Genomic DNA, 14,880 nt, shown 5'->3' on the forward strand with positions numbered 1-14,880 from the left:
AGTAAACGGTTCTGCTTTGTGATTTGTTTTGTTGCTAATCTTTTTTGGTCTCTGCTGTGTCTTGATTAATGCCAAGTTCTGCTCTGCTTGTGTTGTCTTTTTAACATCGAGGCCAGAGTAAATCTGGCATTTTTAACCCATATACAATCATGCGTTTTATTAATTTGCGCTGTCCCCTTCTTAAATAAACTGAATTGAGTTGAATAGTATGCTCTGGGCTTTTTTTGAGGCAGCGAGAACTGCAAAGCAGTTAATCATGTCATCGGTCAGGTTTCTGAGTTCATACTCTGTCTTTATTGCATGAACCATCTTGAGCCATGTGCAATATGCTGCTGCTTACATTTCTATCCTATAATTTGGAATCAAGACAAGGAGGCCTTCCTATCCAAACAGATACGCTGCTGTTTCACAACTCTATTGCTATTTCCCTGCATGAAAGGGTAAACAGAACCGAAGCAAGAAAGGAATGTAGTATATGTTTTTATATGTATGTGTTACACGCTCTAGGCCTTCCACAACAAGCTTTGACTGGGCCTCCATGCAGCCTTCACTGTCTGAGCGGCAGGAAAAGCTCGAGGCAACACGGCAGCTCAGAGCGGATGCTCCGTATCGGGCAGTTTTCTTAAAAGCGTCTGACAAGTGCCGTCTCTGTTTGTCTGTTTCAGTTGCCTTTCTGGGAGACATTGCTCTGGATGAGGAGGACCTGCGATCGTTCAAAGTGGACAGAATCATCGATTTGGCTCAGAGAACCGTCCAGATCGTTAATCACACAGACACAGGTAACCACTGCTTTAAAGATCACAATTTGACGGGACAATCCCTTGTTCGAGCACTGAAGCAAAGTGTTTTGGATTGGCACTCTAGATTAGAGTTGCAATGATTAATCAAGCAGTTGTCATCTATAAAATTATTAAAATGTAACTTTTAAGGGTACTTGCATTTAACCTGATACCCATGTGTTTCATATCAAAATGTTCAGGACAAACTCAGCTTTCTGTATAATGGGGCCTAAATGTGTCTTAGAGCAATGCGTAAAGAGATAATTTGACACTAAAGCTGACAAGTTGAGTTGAGAATGCTCCCTCCAAAGCCACAGAAGACGTTATACTATGACTGTTTTCACAGGCTGAGTACTTCTCCTAATGACTAGTAAACTGACATTAACATGTCAAATTGGCGGCGCATCGTCTCCCATGACATGTTTTGTTTATTTGGTATCTGAGAACGGCAGGCAACGGACAGGTATGAGTAGAGCTGCAAAGAATAATCAATGCATCGATTAGTTGTCAACCATTAAATGAATCACCAACTATTTTGATAATTGACTAATTGGTTTGAGTCATTTTTTTAATGGAAAAATTCTCTGATTCCAGCTTCTTTAATGTGAATATTTTTCTAGTTTATTCTCTCCTCTGTGACAGTAAACTGAATATCTTTGAGTTGTGGACAAAACAAGACATTTGAGGACGTCATCTTGGGCTTTTAGGAAACACTGATCCACATTTTTCACCATTTTCTGTCATTTTATAGACCAAACAATTAATTGATTCATTGAAAAAAAATAATCAAATATGAAAATAATTGCTAGTTGCAGCCCTAATTTTAATGAAATAAAATTGCAACAAAACATCTGCTATGAACATGGTTCACACATTGCATTTCTCCTGAGGAATAATTCTAAAAAAGGACATTTCACTCTCTAACACGACGACTGTCAAACCACTCAGATCCTCTCCAGCTGAGAGTTGGTAGCAGCACCTGTCGGGGAGCAGTTTTTGTGTTTTTGATGAGCTCTCTTTAAATGTTTATGCCTACAATTGTCCTGTTATCACTACGCCTCGCTACACCTGTATCATCATGTTCAACAGTAATTGCAAGGCTTTGTCAGCTTAATAGTTGCTCTTAAAATAAAAAGTAGTATTTAGGCAACAGCCGTGAGTCAGCAGGGACCAATGGGCTTCACAATCCTATAAACTGTAGGTGAGCTTGTACCAACAAGAATGTGCATGTTGCTGTTTGTTTGAACAGCGTCAGTTCGCGGGTTTTTTTTACTCGAGGTAATGAGCATGCTGAGGAAAAGAAACATTTTGCAGGATTAGAAATTAATTTCAACTCTCAAAATAGCCAGTGAGTATGATTGATTTATGGACTCAATAGGGACACCTGAGACAGTGAGTAAAGAGGAGATTCATGGATCACAACAACAGACTCAGATTCAATAGATTCAATATCCATATTTGTCAACTTTAGCAGGTTAGTCACTGTGCATCCAATTGTTGTGTAGTGGAAAGGATACTCTAACTTCAGCTCACTGGACTATGAACCTGAACACAGCATCTGTATGTAGCGCTGCAACTAACAATATTTTCATAGTCGATTTATCGATTAGTTGTTTGGTCTATAAAATGACAGAAAATGGTGAAATAATGTCAATCAGTGTTTCCCAAAGCCCAAGATGACTTCGTCAAAGTCTTGTTTTATCCACAACTCAAAGATATTCAGTTTACTGTCACAGAGGAGAGAAGAAACTAGAACATATTCACATTTAACAAGCTGACATCAGAGACTTTTGAGTTTGTTTTCATAAAAAATGATTCAAAATGATAACTCGATTATCAAAATAGTTGGTAGTAGGTAGTCAATTTTATAGCTGACCACTAATCGATTAATCTTTGTAGCTCTGGCTGTATGGTTAACCTTCTACTCTACAGGTGTAGTGGTATCTCTTCGCCTAGTCTATATCGACAAGGTTCCACTTTCGGGATTGCTCCGTTGCCTCCGGAAACTCCGCCGGATGTCCTTTATTTGGCCGGATCTTCCTCTTTCTTTGTGTTGTAATTTTAAACTCTGGTGGGTTTATAATGACTATGGTTAACTGCTCCTCAGATCTCTGCAGGGTTAATCCAGACAGCTAGCTAGACTATCTGTCCAATCTGAGTTTTCTGTTGCACGACTAAAACTACTTTTGAACGTACACATGTTCCACCAAAACAAGTTCCTTCCCGAGGCTATTTTTGCAGCGGCTCTGTCCGGCCCCAGACGATTGTGAGTGGTTTGAAGAAATGCCAATAAACCAGAGCACGTTTCCCATCCCGGAATGCTGTGTGGACTCGCCAGACCCTCCTCCGCAGTGCCGCGGTGGAGTAAGGTCTGGCAATGCGAGACTACTCTTTGCCTGATCCCAACTCTAATCCATATTATTTCTCAGCCCTTGTTGTCTGCCGTGCACAAAAAGCAGGGACATTTGGTTGAGGAAAAAACACGATCAGAACTACAAGTAATACAACCTTTGCCCTAAAAACCTCCCTTCCGTGGCTTATCATATTATTGTAATTAACACATCTTCCGCGAGTTTTGCCTCCCCAGCACTCTTTCTTATCAGTTAACCGAGCACATTTGGCTGTTATCAGATTCTTCCTCAACACATGCACAAGTGTACGTGCTAATTGATCCCGCCAGGCTGTTAAGATTTACTCTTTCAGGCTAAAACTCGACGGAACACATTGTTCCAGCAAATAACAAAAAAAAACAGTGCAAACACTATCTTGCATGTTACTCAAATACAGTTAAAAAAGGATGAGAGCTCGTAGTCCCACGGCTTCAAGAATTGTTGTGGAAAAACTATCCATGTGCAGGATGTACTCAAACCAGATGTACTTATCTTTGTTTCTACAGTGATATTTATACTAGAAAGAACAACTTTATTGTGAGATGGACATGTTTCGGCCTTGATCAGTGTCATCCAGGTTCTGTCTCACAATAAAATTGTTCTTTATAGTGAAATACAAGCGTTGCTGGAGTTTTGGCATACTCAGACTATTTCTCTTTTTTGAAGTAGGGGAAGTTGTGCCAGAAATCCCTACTATTGTTTTCTGCAGCGGTCACATAAAACTCCTCATTGCATAGAGGTCAACGTGTTAATTAGTTGTTTTAATAAACGTTAAATTAATCATTTATTAACTCCTGAACCAGGGACAGGCATCGATGCACCATGGGGAGTTCTGCAGGTTTTCATTAAAGTGAAACACTATCCCAAATGTGAGAAACGCAGTGCTGTTATGTGGAAAGAAAACCTGAAGTGTCTAGGGTTGGGTACCGAAACCCAGTTCCACTATGGAACGCAAACGGTAGTATTCGGACCGGATTAGAAAAGCAAATTTTAGTTCCTCATTTCAGTTCCGACTGAAATATTTTCTTTTTTCTTTCTCCCTTTTACGCTGAGTGGCGCACGTGCCTGCTCGCGGTGTGAAGCATGTGTCCGCGCTATTCCCCCGACATGCACTCTACAATCACAGCTGCTGATAGACAGCATTTTGTACGCACTCCGAAACGGACGTAAAAATATCAGACTTTCTCTGTAGTCTACCATTAGCAAGCTTTCGTAAATGTAGGCTACTTTTAAAATGCCATATTTTCACTCTGAGCTCACCAAAACGGACGTAAAGGCATATTAACCATTCACTGCACGTGATCGCTAGTAAACATATTACACTTGCTCTGCTAGTCTATCGTTCAGGACAAGACCCTGTAGCCTGGTGGTGGGGGAGGTGGGACAGAATCCCCAAATTGTCTGCCCTTTCAAACTCAAACCTGTGTGTCCAGGCCTCTTGGACACCACCTGAGAGAGTTTTCTCCTGTGCAGGACATGCCATAAGTCAGGAAAGTCATGTTTCTTGCCAGAGAAGGCAAATATGGTCATTTTTCTGCAAAAGAACGGCTAAAGTTTGAAGCTGGTTGGCATACCAACTCAACAACATTTATTTTGTTGTTACTTGTTAATAGTGTAACTGTTATTTGTTAAATTATTATAGTTATGTGTTAGGTATTGTAATTTCCCCTTGCGGGATTAATGAAGTATACATTATTATTATTATTATTATTATTATTATTATTATTATTATTAGGTGACTTAGGTTTAGTTATTATATATTTAAGTACTTTAAATAATTTTCAATTTAAAAAAAACTCTATAAAATAGCCTTTCTTTGATGTCATTTTTCAGTTTTTCAAGAATTGGTTTAGGAATCGGAATCGTTTTAAAAGTACCGGTTTGGCATCAGAATCGTAAAAATCCAAACGGTACCCAACCCTAGCAGTGTCCCAGCCTTCTTAAGCACATGAATGCTATCTATCCATAAATGTTTTAGTCAAATGAAGAAAAAATAAAAGGAACAATATTAAGGTACAACACCACATTATATAAATGTTAATGGTATGGCTTAAAATCTTCTTTCTTTCTAACACACCCACTAAATTCCTGCACTGTGTGAACTGTATCAAATAACATGGCGGACTAAAGTAAATGTTGGGTTAAAGGTGCAGTAGGTAAGACTAACTAACTAACTAACTAACTAAAACTAACCTTCCGTCATATTTTCTGAAACTGACCCTATGTTCCAATAGAACTACATGAAGCAGGTAATTACACTACAGCCTGTAGTGAGATTTGCAAAAATCCACCACTCCCTGTTTAGATGCACCAATCAGGGCCGGGGGGGTGTCTAACTGCGTGTCAATCACTGCTCATGCACATGCATTCATTCTCCCTTGTGGGGGGAGGGGCTTAGGAGACCGTTTTGGGCTTTAGTGGAAAGGGGGGAGGGACTGAGAAGTTATCGATGTTCAAATTGTTTGGCTAAGTCCTGGATCTTCGCAATCCTACCTACAGCACCTTTAATGATAAGAAACTTCTTAATTCAAGTATTGCTCATTACGTTTTTGCTCACATATAATTTATAATAGTTATATAGTGTATAAGTAAGGGTTAATGCCCGATGAGGTGCAAATATTTTCTGTAAAATGGTTGTATATCTAAAGGAGTTCAAACAGCTAATGTCAGATATATTTGCTATATTTTCAGTCACATTACGCCTGTACAGCAGCATAATGAAGTACAGTAGGGAGATTGTGCTGTATGTGCTTCACATATGGATGTTTCTTATTATAATCAGCACGTTTAGTGGGAGCTTAGTCTCCATGGTTACTCTGCATTTATGTGCGTTTGAGTGACATTAAAACGGTGAAATTAATTTGGAAGAAGAAAGAAATCGGCTTCAATAAAATCCATTTGTGCAAATGTTGCTTGAACAAATGTCTCCAAGGGAGTAAATGTAATTTCCTAAATGAGAAATAATAATTAGAATGTCTGAATGGCATCAAACCCTGAATAATGTCCTGTAGTTTTTAGGATAAAAAAAAGTGTCTTTTGTCCCCCAAGGAACTATCCATGGGTAAAACATATTTGCTCTTCATGCAAATGTTGGAGAAACATTTGCTCCGTCAGACTCAGAAATGTCATTTATGTTGTTGTTGTTGTTGTGTCTTTATTTGAACTCTTCAGGGTCAACCAACCAGAGTAGCCAAAACAGGCAAGGTTCACGCCGCAGGAAACGGGCGGCCACCTCCAGACCTGAGCGCGTTTGGCCTGAAGGGGTTATTCCCTATGTCATCAGTGGAAACTTTAGTGGTAAGTGACAACGATTTACTCATCCTCTTTAAAGTGGCTAAATGTTACTTTCAGTTTGTGTTGATTTCAGCGGCCCCTTTGGACAAAAGCGGTATTGTTTTTACCACACTTATTGTCGTAAAGGTCTAGGAGTTAGCGTTGCGGGGAGGTCATATAGTCGCGATGAATGTTTCACTCAGACAGATAATCATTCATTTACAATAAGAGAATAAGTTACAGATGCATTGTTGAATTTCAAGTGTTGCATACGGTAACTTAGCCTACTTTGGATATATCGTGAGCTAAACCGGGTATCGCTGTCACTGTGTTACGAGCCAAAGCATTAAGAGTTTGTTGTAGCAACCAACGTAATAATAACTTAGATTCATATAGCGCATTTCATGAAACCCAAGGACGCTTTACACAGTTAACGTTACAGGGAGACAAGGGAAAAGAAAATGGTAGGCAAACACAAACACGGACCGAAAGGAATAAAACGTCCGCGCTAAATGGAAGGGGGACGTCATTTAATGTTGGCTACTGACGTACAACCACATTGCGCAAGTTATTTTATGAATGAAATAGACATATTAATAATACAGGTATACCTGTGGGCCAATTCGGGGGCCTTTTTGAATCATTTACAATCCCGTAATTGTCTCTGTTGAAAGCCCGACCGAGTGTGATATTGCGTTCCATTTGTACTCGGACCTCGGATTTTCCGAGGTCAAAGTCGGAAAAAACGCCGCCTGACCTCGGATTTCTGACAACCTCACAGTAGCCTGAGTTCAAAATCCAACATGGCTGCTCCGTGCATCAACAGTTGTGAAAGCTGTAGTAACACAAAGTTATTAGCACTTCTGTTTTATTTGTGTCTCACTAAATCAGTCGTAAACACACAGACCCGTCCACCTTCTATCTGTGGACATGTTGCTACGCTGTTTGTATGCACAAAAACAGCGTAATGCGTTGGTATAAACTGGTATTGCTAACAATGGCTAACCTGGCAAGAGTTAATGAAAACAAAAAAATCCGACTTATAAATGGAATGCATTCAACCTGGGTGTGACGTCATTCCCAGCTCCGGCTTCCGAGTTCCGAGGTAAATGGAACGCACTATAACTCGGGTTTCGCCCGTTGTCTTTCACTTTTCCTTTTAGCTTTTAATTGTTCTTTGTTTAATGTCCTTCTTTTCTGTGATGGCCCTGTCCCATTTTCAGCCATAACTACAACAGATAACTTCTAAAAGAAAATGAAAACACAATTAGGCCTATATAAAGAAATCTCCTGCTACCTTTTACCTGCATACTCACTAACATAGGCTTTTCCAGTGTTCAGCTGAAATCTGTGACCCATCAGAATGTGTGCTCTGTAGCGCCGTCTACCTGCCGTAAATCATTTTGTAACTTTGCGGGAAAAATCGGACCCAGGCAGAGGCATTATATAAAAATAGCATTCTTTTCACTGTTAGTCTCGTTTGTTGTTACAGGTCATTTAATATCATTACACAGTTTCACACGTTATGTACATGGTGTAATGTGATGTGTCTGTAGAAAATAAAGTATCGAGGCTAGAACTGTAACAATTCTACGGAGCCCCCCTGGGGTCAGCTGAGAAAAAAAAACTAAACCGTGTGCACAGAATAAAAATCTGTTTTAAATAAATTTTATAAACTGTTCGCACGGATTCATAATCTGTGACCTCGGTTTTATAAATGTGAGCAAAGTTAGAAAGATATTCACAGATTCGAACTTCCAGGATCAATTACTCTATAGCATATTGGTAAATCACAAACGACGCATCTTGTCTCCTGCTAGTTGTACTACAGCACTTACTTTTAAAAAATAAGTTTGGAGACCCTACCTTATTTAATCATTAAATTAATAAATATTTTTGTGTCGGTGTTGTAGTTTATAGACGGTCCCTAAGCATTTGTAGAGACCAATGTTATTTCTCCAGGTTGGAGGACGGCTCTTTTTGATGAAAATGAGTTTGTAGCTCGTTGTTAACCTTACTATGATACATCTTGTGGTTATATTGCTGTTATGTGACCCAGATAATGTAATAACACAAGTAAACCACGCTTCTTTATTATCTTATAACGTTGTATTTGTTTTCTTAAATGAACATAAAACTGATAATTACCACCAGTCATACATTCAAAAAGTTCTTATGATAATTGTTCAAAAAGCAAAACAAGCAGTGCAGCTTTTACATGATTACAAGATTATGAAAAAGTAACGGTTTACATTATAATGTTGCATGACTTCATTTCCAGTAACTCTCTATCTAACTCTGTTTCCAGCTGTTTCTATTCTTCTCTCCTCTTTCTATAAAATGTGTGCGAGTGTGTTTCTGTCAGCTCCACTGATCTCATCCTCTCTGTCGTCCTATTCAGGCAGCCAGCGGGCGATATTCCGCCAAGCCATGCGCCACTGGGAGAAGCACACCTGCGTGACTTTCATTGAGAGGACGCAGGAGGAGAGCTATATTGTCTTCACCTACCGACCATGTGGGTGAGTGGCTCGTGTTTCTAGCTCCCACGTGATGGAACTGAATGCTCAGCCTCTGCTTTGCTGAGCCGTCGTTATCTTTCGCCTAATTATTTAGTGCCTAAGTACTTTTCCTTGCTTTCCTGCTCAGCAGCCTTGTCACCATTGTTCATCCTCTCTGATCACAGTCTCTGTGTGAGTTGTTATTTCAGCCCCCTACCAGTCCTAAAAGAGACGGCTGTTCAGTGGCCAGGAACGCTTTCCTGTGCCTCATCTTCACACTGCCATCACTGTAGTCACTGAACACTTGTGTCAAACATGGTGTACAGAATTGCTTTCAAGAGAGAGATTCCCTCCATAACCCTGAGTATGTGTACATGCACACCAATATTCCGCTATTATTCCAAATATGACAATATTCCAAATTTGATACAGGTCATGTATACAGCATATTCCGTTTGTATATTCCGAATAAGGCCTTTTTCCAGATATAGCATTTTCCGATTAAAGCTTTAGTGCGTAACTTTTTTTATTATTATTTAGAACGTCCGTTACATTCAAGCCGTTGCCAAATGAGTTGCTACAAAGCTAATTAAGACTATCACCTCCACACAGCTCTCTCTGTATTTCTCAGTATGGCTATGTTCAGAAGATTGTGGCGTCCGGCGACTTTCTAGCGCAGGAAAATCTAGTGAAGATAATGACCTCTTCTGAAGAGTCCATCTTGTTTTTGTAATCCTCCGTGTCCTCCTTGGTTACAAGCTATGTGGAGGAGGGGTGGGGGTGGTGCGCAATCACGCTTGTGTCATGTGGATGCAGCGACAGTGTTGTTGTCATTAGTTTGAATTCCTCATGGGGGAAGACAGAAACTACGCACTATAGCTTTAACGCCGACCTCACACCAAAGGACTTTTCAAGCGATTCCACTGTTGCGGACACATTTTCCAAAATCAGAATGAAATCATGAGAGTCTTGCTAGAGTTGGGGAGCGCTCCCGTCGTCTCAATCGCTTGGTGTAAGGTGGTCATAAAACTCAGTATAAGCTGTCATAAGTCAGTCTTTCCCGTCTTGGCGTTCCGACAAAATCAAACACGTTTGATATTATCGTAAGTTTCAAGTCTTGGTAGTGAAGTTAAATCAAAATTTGCAAACTGTGACCCTGCAAGATCCCCAGTCTTTGCAAAATGTTCTAGTCTGTGACTAAAAACTCAGTGACATTATGACAGATTGTCTTTAGATGTGAGATGGAGTCTTTTCAAAATATTTTCAGAGTCTTCTAGTGTATGGTAGGCATAACAAATGTGGGATATGCCAATACCTTTCGGGTTTTAGAAGCATTCTTTGGACATGCATACAGCACATTCAGAATCTGCGTCTCAATCAGGGTTTTTACAGTTTACGGCCTCTTGCCCGTTTACAGGTCAGCTCTGTGCGTTGCTATGGTTGTTGTACACAAACCAAGCAGCCAACTGTTTGCAGGTAGGTAGAGATGCATGGCCAAAAGAAAAGAAGGAGAAACTACTAAGCTACTTTTAAACATTATAAAAGACTTTGATATCAACAGGTTTTTGAACATGCACAAACATTGCAACGCCGACCCAGCTTAGTGGGAATATTGTGTTTTTTTGGAATAAGGGCAACACTGGAATATTATGTGCATGTAAACGTACTGTAGTCACTGAAGTTCGGCTCAGTGTTTCTTGTGAAACAGATACTCAGGGGAAGTGCTGGTTGTGGCTCTTGTTGTTGCTTAGCGACTATTAACAACCTGTTTGGACGTGCAGGGCTCTTTTATTAAATGATTAAATATTTTTTAAATTAAAGCACTTGGAACCTGGCCCTGGTGGAACCTATTCATTTGAGATTTTTGAGGGAAAAGAGGCCTGTTGGGAGACATTAGAGAGGTTCCCACCAGAGACACAAACCTAAAAATGTTCCCATGTTTGAACCTCACACAGACTTAAACCATTATGTCATTACACACAGTGTACCTCTCCCACTGATATGTATCGTTCAACACAAACAGCTTAACAGAAAGCGGATGCAGCTCATGAAGCTGAGCTATTTTTCCAGCCAACTGTTGATAGCCATTTTTAGTTTGGTAACTGGCCTCTGGAGCCACAGTGTAGCAGCCCTTGGTAATCTAAAAGAATGGCAGAGAGTCTCTAACTGGTGCAGATTTTCTTTTAATCACTGAAGTCATCTTAGAACCGTGAAAACTGAAGCAAACACAAAGAAGAAGAAGAAGAAGAGAAGTTTCCACATTACAACATCTGCATTTACAATAAAATCTATACATTTAACTCATAGTCAAATCAAACACACCTCGCTCCACTTCCCTGTGCTGCTAGCTTGATGGACTAATCCACACAGCTTTCCGGGATAGGAGAAAAATGTGCTCTGGTTTATTGGCATTTCTTTAAACCAATCACAATCGTCTTGGGCAGTGCTAAGCGCCGGACGGAGCCACGGTGCCGCTACAAAATAACCTCGGGAAGGAACTTGTTTTGGTGGATCATGTGTACGTTCAAAAGTTGTTTTAGTCGTGCAACAGAAAACTCAGATTGGACAGATAGTCTAGCTAGCTGTCTGGATTTACCCTGCAGAGATCTGAGGAGCAGTTAACCATAGTCCTCAGAAATCCACCGGAGTTTAGAACGCCAACACAAAGAAAGAGGAAGGTGACGGACATCCGGCCGAAAAAAAGGACATCCAGTGAAATTTCCGGCGGCAACGGAGCAATCCCGGAAGTGGAACATCATGGATATAGACTAACTCACACGTAACCAGCTCTGGAGATGAGAGAAAGAAAAAAGAAAGCGGATGCAGCTCATGAAGTTGATCTTTTTTTTTTTTCTTCAGCCAACCGTTGATAGCCATTTTTAGTTTGGTAACTGGCCTCTGGAGCAACAGGGATGACATTATCCACCGCGGTTAGCAGTGGGAACGCTCAGCTCTGCTGCATATTCAGCAGGCCCCCATCTGCCCTGTGCAAAGTTCAAGGCGTATCTCAGGAGAGCCTGGCCTGGCTCACAGTAATTAGAGAGCGGCTGTCTGGCCCACAGGGCCGTGATGTGTGCGCCCATCCACCCAGACTCCCACACTGAACCTTTCAAGTCACGCTGAGACGGAGCGCTGCAGCCAGCCAGCTCCCACCGTCCCTCTCAGCACTTGCTTTGGCAGACGGATGAATGAATGTCGCTGCTGTGTGTGTGGATGACAGGGTCGCCTCGTACAGCTCTCCTGTAAAACGGACCAGAGGTTGTTGAGATAATGTTGCTCTCATTACGAGCTCCGTTATATATGCACAGAGCATGTTAATATAGAAGCGAGGAAAGAGCCAGAGACACATTCCTTCTTCTCTCCTGGGGCACATCATTTTTTTTGGCCTCTCTGTAGTTTCCACTTGCTTGTTAGTGATTTTTTTTTAATTTGCAAAAGCATAGAGTTTTTTTTGTTTGTTTTTTTTGCATTTAGTGTGAAACATTTCCACAGCATATAGCTTAGCTGCTGTGTGTGCCCACTTTATTGGCATGAATGATACCGATCTGACAATTGTCCATTTCAAAAGTACACACATAAAATTAAAGAGAACTATGACTAGTTAGGGAGTAGTCTTTTCCCTACAACATAATAATAACATAATGATCTGTGAAAACAAAAGCTGTCCTACGGGGCATTACATAGTGAATCCATTTTTTTCCTTCCCAGTGTGCATAAAATTGCTCCAATTTATGATTGACAAATGCTGTTATCTTTTCCATATTGTAAATGTTTATTGTGATGTTCATCCATCTATGGGAGCGAAGCAAGGAAATCATGCGAGGAGAGAGGAAAGAGTGTTTTTAGAGGGATGAGACATCCTTTCCTCTGAAGCGTCACCGGTTTCAGCTGCACTCCTTCCGGGAAGGCTGCTTTTGTGTATCCTCGCTCATAGCTCCTCAGAGATCCCTCCTCCATCCTAGCTCCTCTGGGCAGGAATAACAACTTTGAGATGGAGACAGAGCAGCAAGGAGATATCAAATAAGAGACTTAAGAAGCAGCAATGCTAGTGGTTTGCATGTTGGTAGTCTATATCAACGACGCTTAATTTCCGGGATTGTTCATGTGCCGCCGGAAATGTTGCCATTCTAAACTCCGGTCGATTTCTGAGGACTATGGTTAACTGCTCCTCAGATCTCTGCAGGGTAAATCCAGACAGCTAGCTAGACTATCTGTCCAATCTGGATCTCTTTCAGAACTAAACAACTTTTGAACAAGCACATGTTCCACCAAAACAAGTTCCTTCCCGAGGCTATTTTGCAGAGGCACCATCAATGTGTCTGGCACGTATTGCCGCCCAAGACGATTGTGATTGGTTTAAAGAAATGCCAATAAACCAGAGCATGTTTTTCTCCCAATCTGGAATGCCGTGTGGACTCTGCAGCGCTTTGGAGGTAGGTCTGCAACAAGACTTGCATGTTGGTTACCACAGTTCCTCCAACATATAGGAGGATTCCTATCATAGTGGGATTTCTGAGAGGGTGTATTAACATATCTAATCAGGGTACATTTCCAATCATATCTTCCCGTGAATGTCCATTTTTATCCATCCTTCTTCCTAAGATTTTTTCTCTAATGTATGTAGTTGAGTGTGTTTTCGGATTTATATTTTGGCTTTGTCAACACTGCCTCTCTGTGTGTCTGACTGCTGATTCACAGGTGCTGCTCATATGTGGGTCGTCGTGGAGGGGGCCCTCAGGCCATATCCATCGGGAAAAACTGCGACAAGTTTGGCATAGTGGTACACGAGTTGGGTCACGTGATTGGATTCTGGCACGAACACACGCGGCCCGACCGAGACGAACACGTCAGCATTATCAGGGACAACATTCAACCAGGTAGGAGTCCAGGTCTTAGCGATCCCTCAGCAATAATGTTGGAAAAGATGCAGTAAAAGAGACAAAATAATAAAAGTAACAAACATTTGTACACACAGAAAGTCTGGGCTAAGATGGTAAAAACAGAAAAAAACACACCAAGGGTGGGATACGCTCATCCTCAACCTTCAAGTGTTTATAGAACTGGTCAACGGCATATAAACAGCTGATCGTGACAGTCAGTATCCAGGCCAGCTTTTCAAACTTGTATCTGTGAAATATCAAAAGTTGAAACATCCTAAAATGCTTAAAAATATCAATGTAATATATCGCCTCTGTCTTGTATCTGTAGCCTCATTATCCGAAAGAGTAAAAGCGTATTCCCCTTTGACATAAAGTGCATACATACATAAGGTTGGACATTATGACTCAGCTTCATATTTCAACTATGTTTTTTTCATTTCACAGGACAAGAGTATAACTTCTTGAAGATGGAGCCGGGGGAGGTGGACTCTTTGGGAGAAGTCTATGACTTTGACAGTATCATGCACTATGCCAGGAATACATTCTCCAGGTAGGGCCCAAGCCAAGTTGCACTCTTTTCCCCCTCAGACATGAAAACTAGTCTTAGATCACGTCAGACGAAGCTGCTTTCATAGACTGTAAATATAATGGACGAAGCTTCCGGGCCTGAAAAGTGCAGCCAATGCTGAAGAGCCTCAAACCTGCATTAAATTTAATTTCCAGCAGGGGGCGACTCTACTGGCTCCCAAAAAGAAGTCTGTTTCTATAGAAGTCAATAAGCAAGTGACCCTACTTTTCACTAAACATTTTCATAATGAGTTTATGGTCTCAATCACTAGTTTCAAGTCTTCTTCAACATAGCATGATGTTCATTTAGTAAATTATTGCCCCATTTATTTTAAAATAGACAACGCAGGGGATGCTTTAGGACCTGTCATTTAGGACAGAGGCTTAGCAATGCTAACCATGCTAACACTGTGGACATTAAAATAGACCTGAACTTGTTTTTGGGTGTTGTTCATGTTTTCATCTTAAACCTTGACCCTCTCCCTATGATTTT

At 40.9% G+C, this 14,880-nt stretch overlaps 1 protein-coding gene across 2 annotated transcripts in view; it reads left to right on the plus strand.

Annotated features, from left to right (window-relative positions):
- bmp1a (bone morphogenetic protein 1a) overlaps positions 1-14,880 on the plus strand; it is a 68,771-nt gene that overhangs the window by 19,853 nt on the left and 34,038 nt on the right. For both annotated transcript variants that reach the window (XM_035998906.1, XM_031305054.2), the window contains exons 2-6: positions 666-779; positions 6,341-6,466; positions 8,844-8,961; positions 13,639-13,817; positions 14,265-14,370. In XM_035998906.1, the coding sequence (XP_035854799.1) occupies positions 8,873-8,961; positions 13,639-13,817; positions 14,265-14,370 (374 nt within the window). In that variant the 5' untranslated portion in view covers positions 666-779; positions 6,341-6,466; positions 8,844-8,872. The remainder of the gene's footprint in view (positions 1-665; positions 780-6,340; positions 6,467-8,843; positions 8,962-13,638; positions 13,818-14,264; positions 14,371-14,880) is intronic.

The sequence above is a fragment of the Sander lucioperca genome, chromosome 2 (genome assembly GCF_008315115.2).
Source record: "Sander lucioperca isolate FBNREF2018 chromosome 2, SLUC_FBN_1.2, whole genome shotgun sequence".
Classification (NCBI taxonomy): Eukaryota; Metazoa; Chordata; class Actinopteri; order Perciformes; family Percidae; genus Sander; species Sander lucioperca.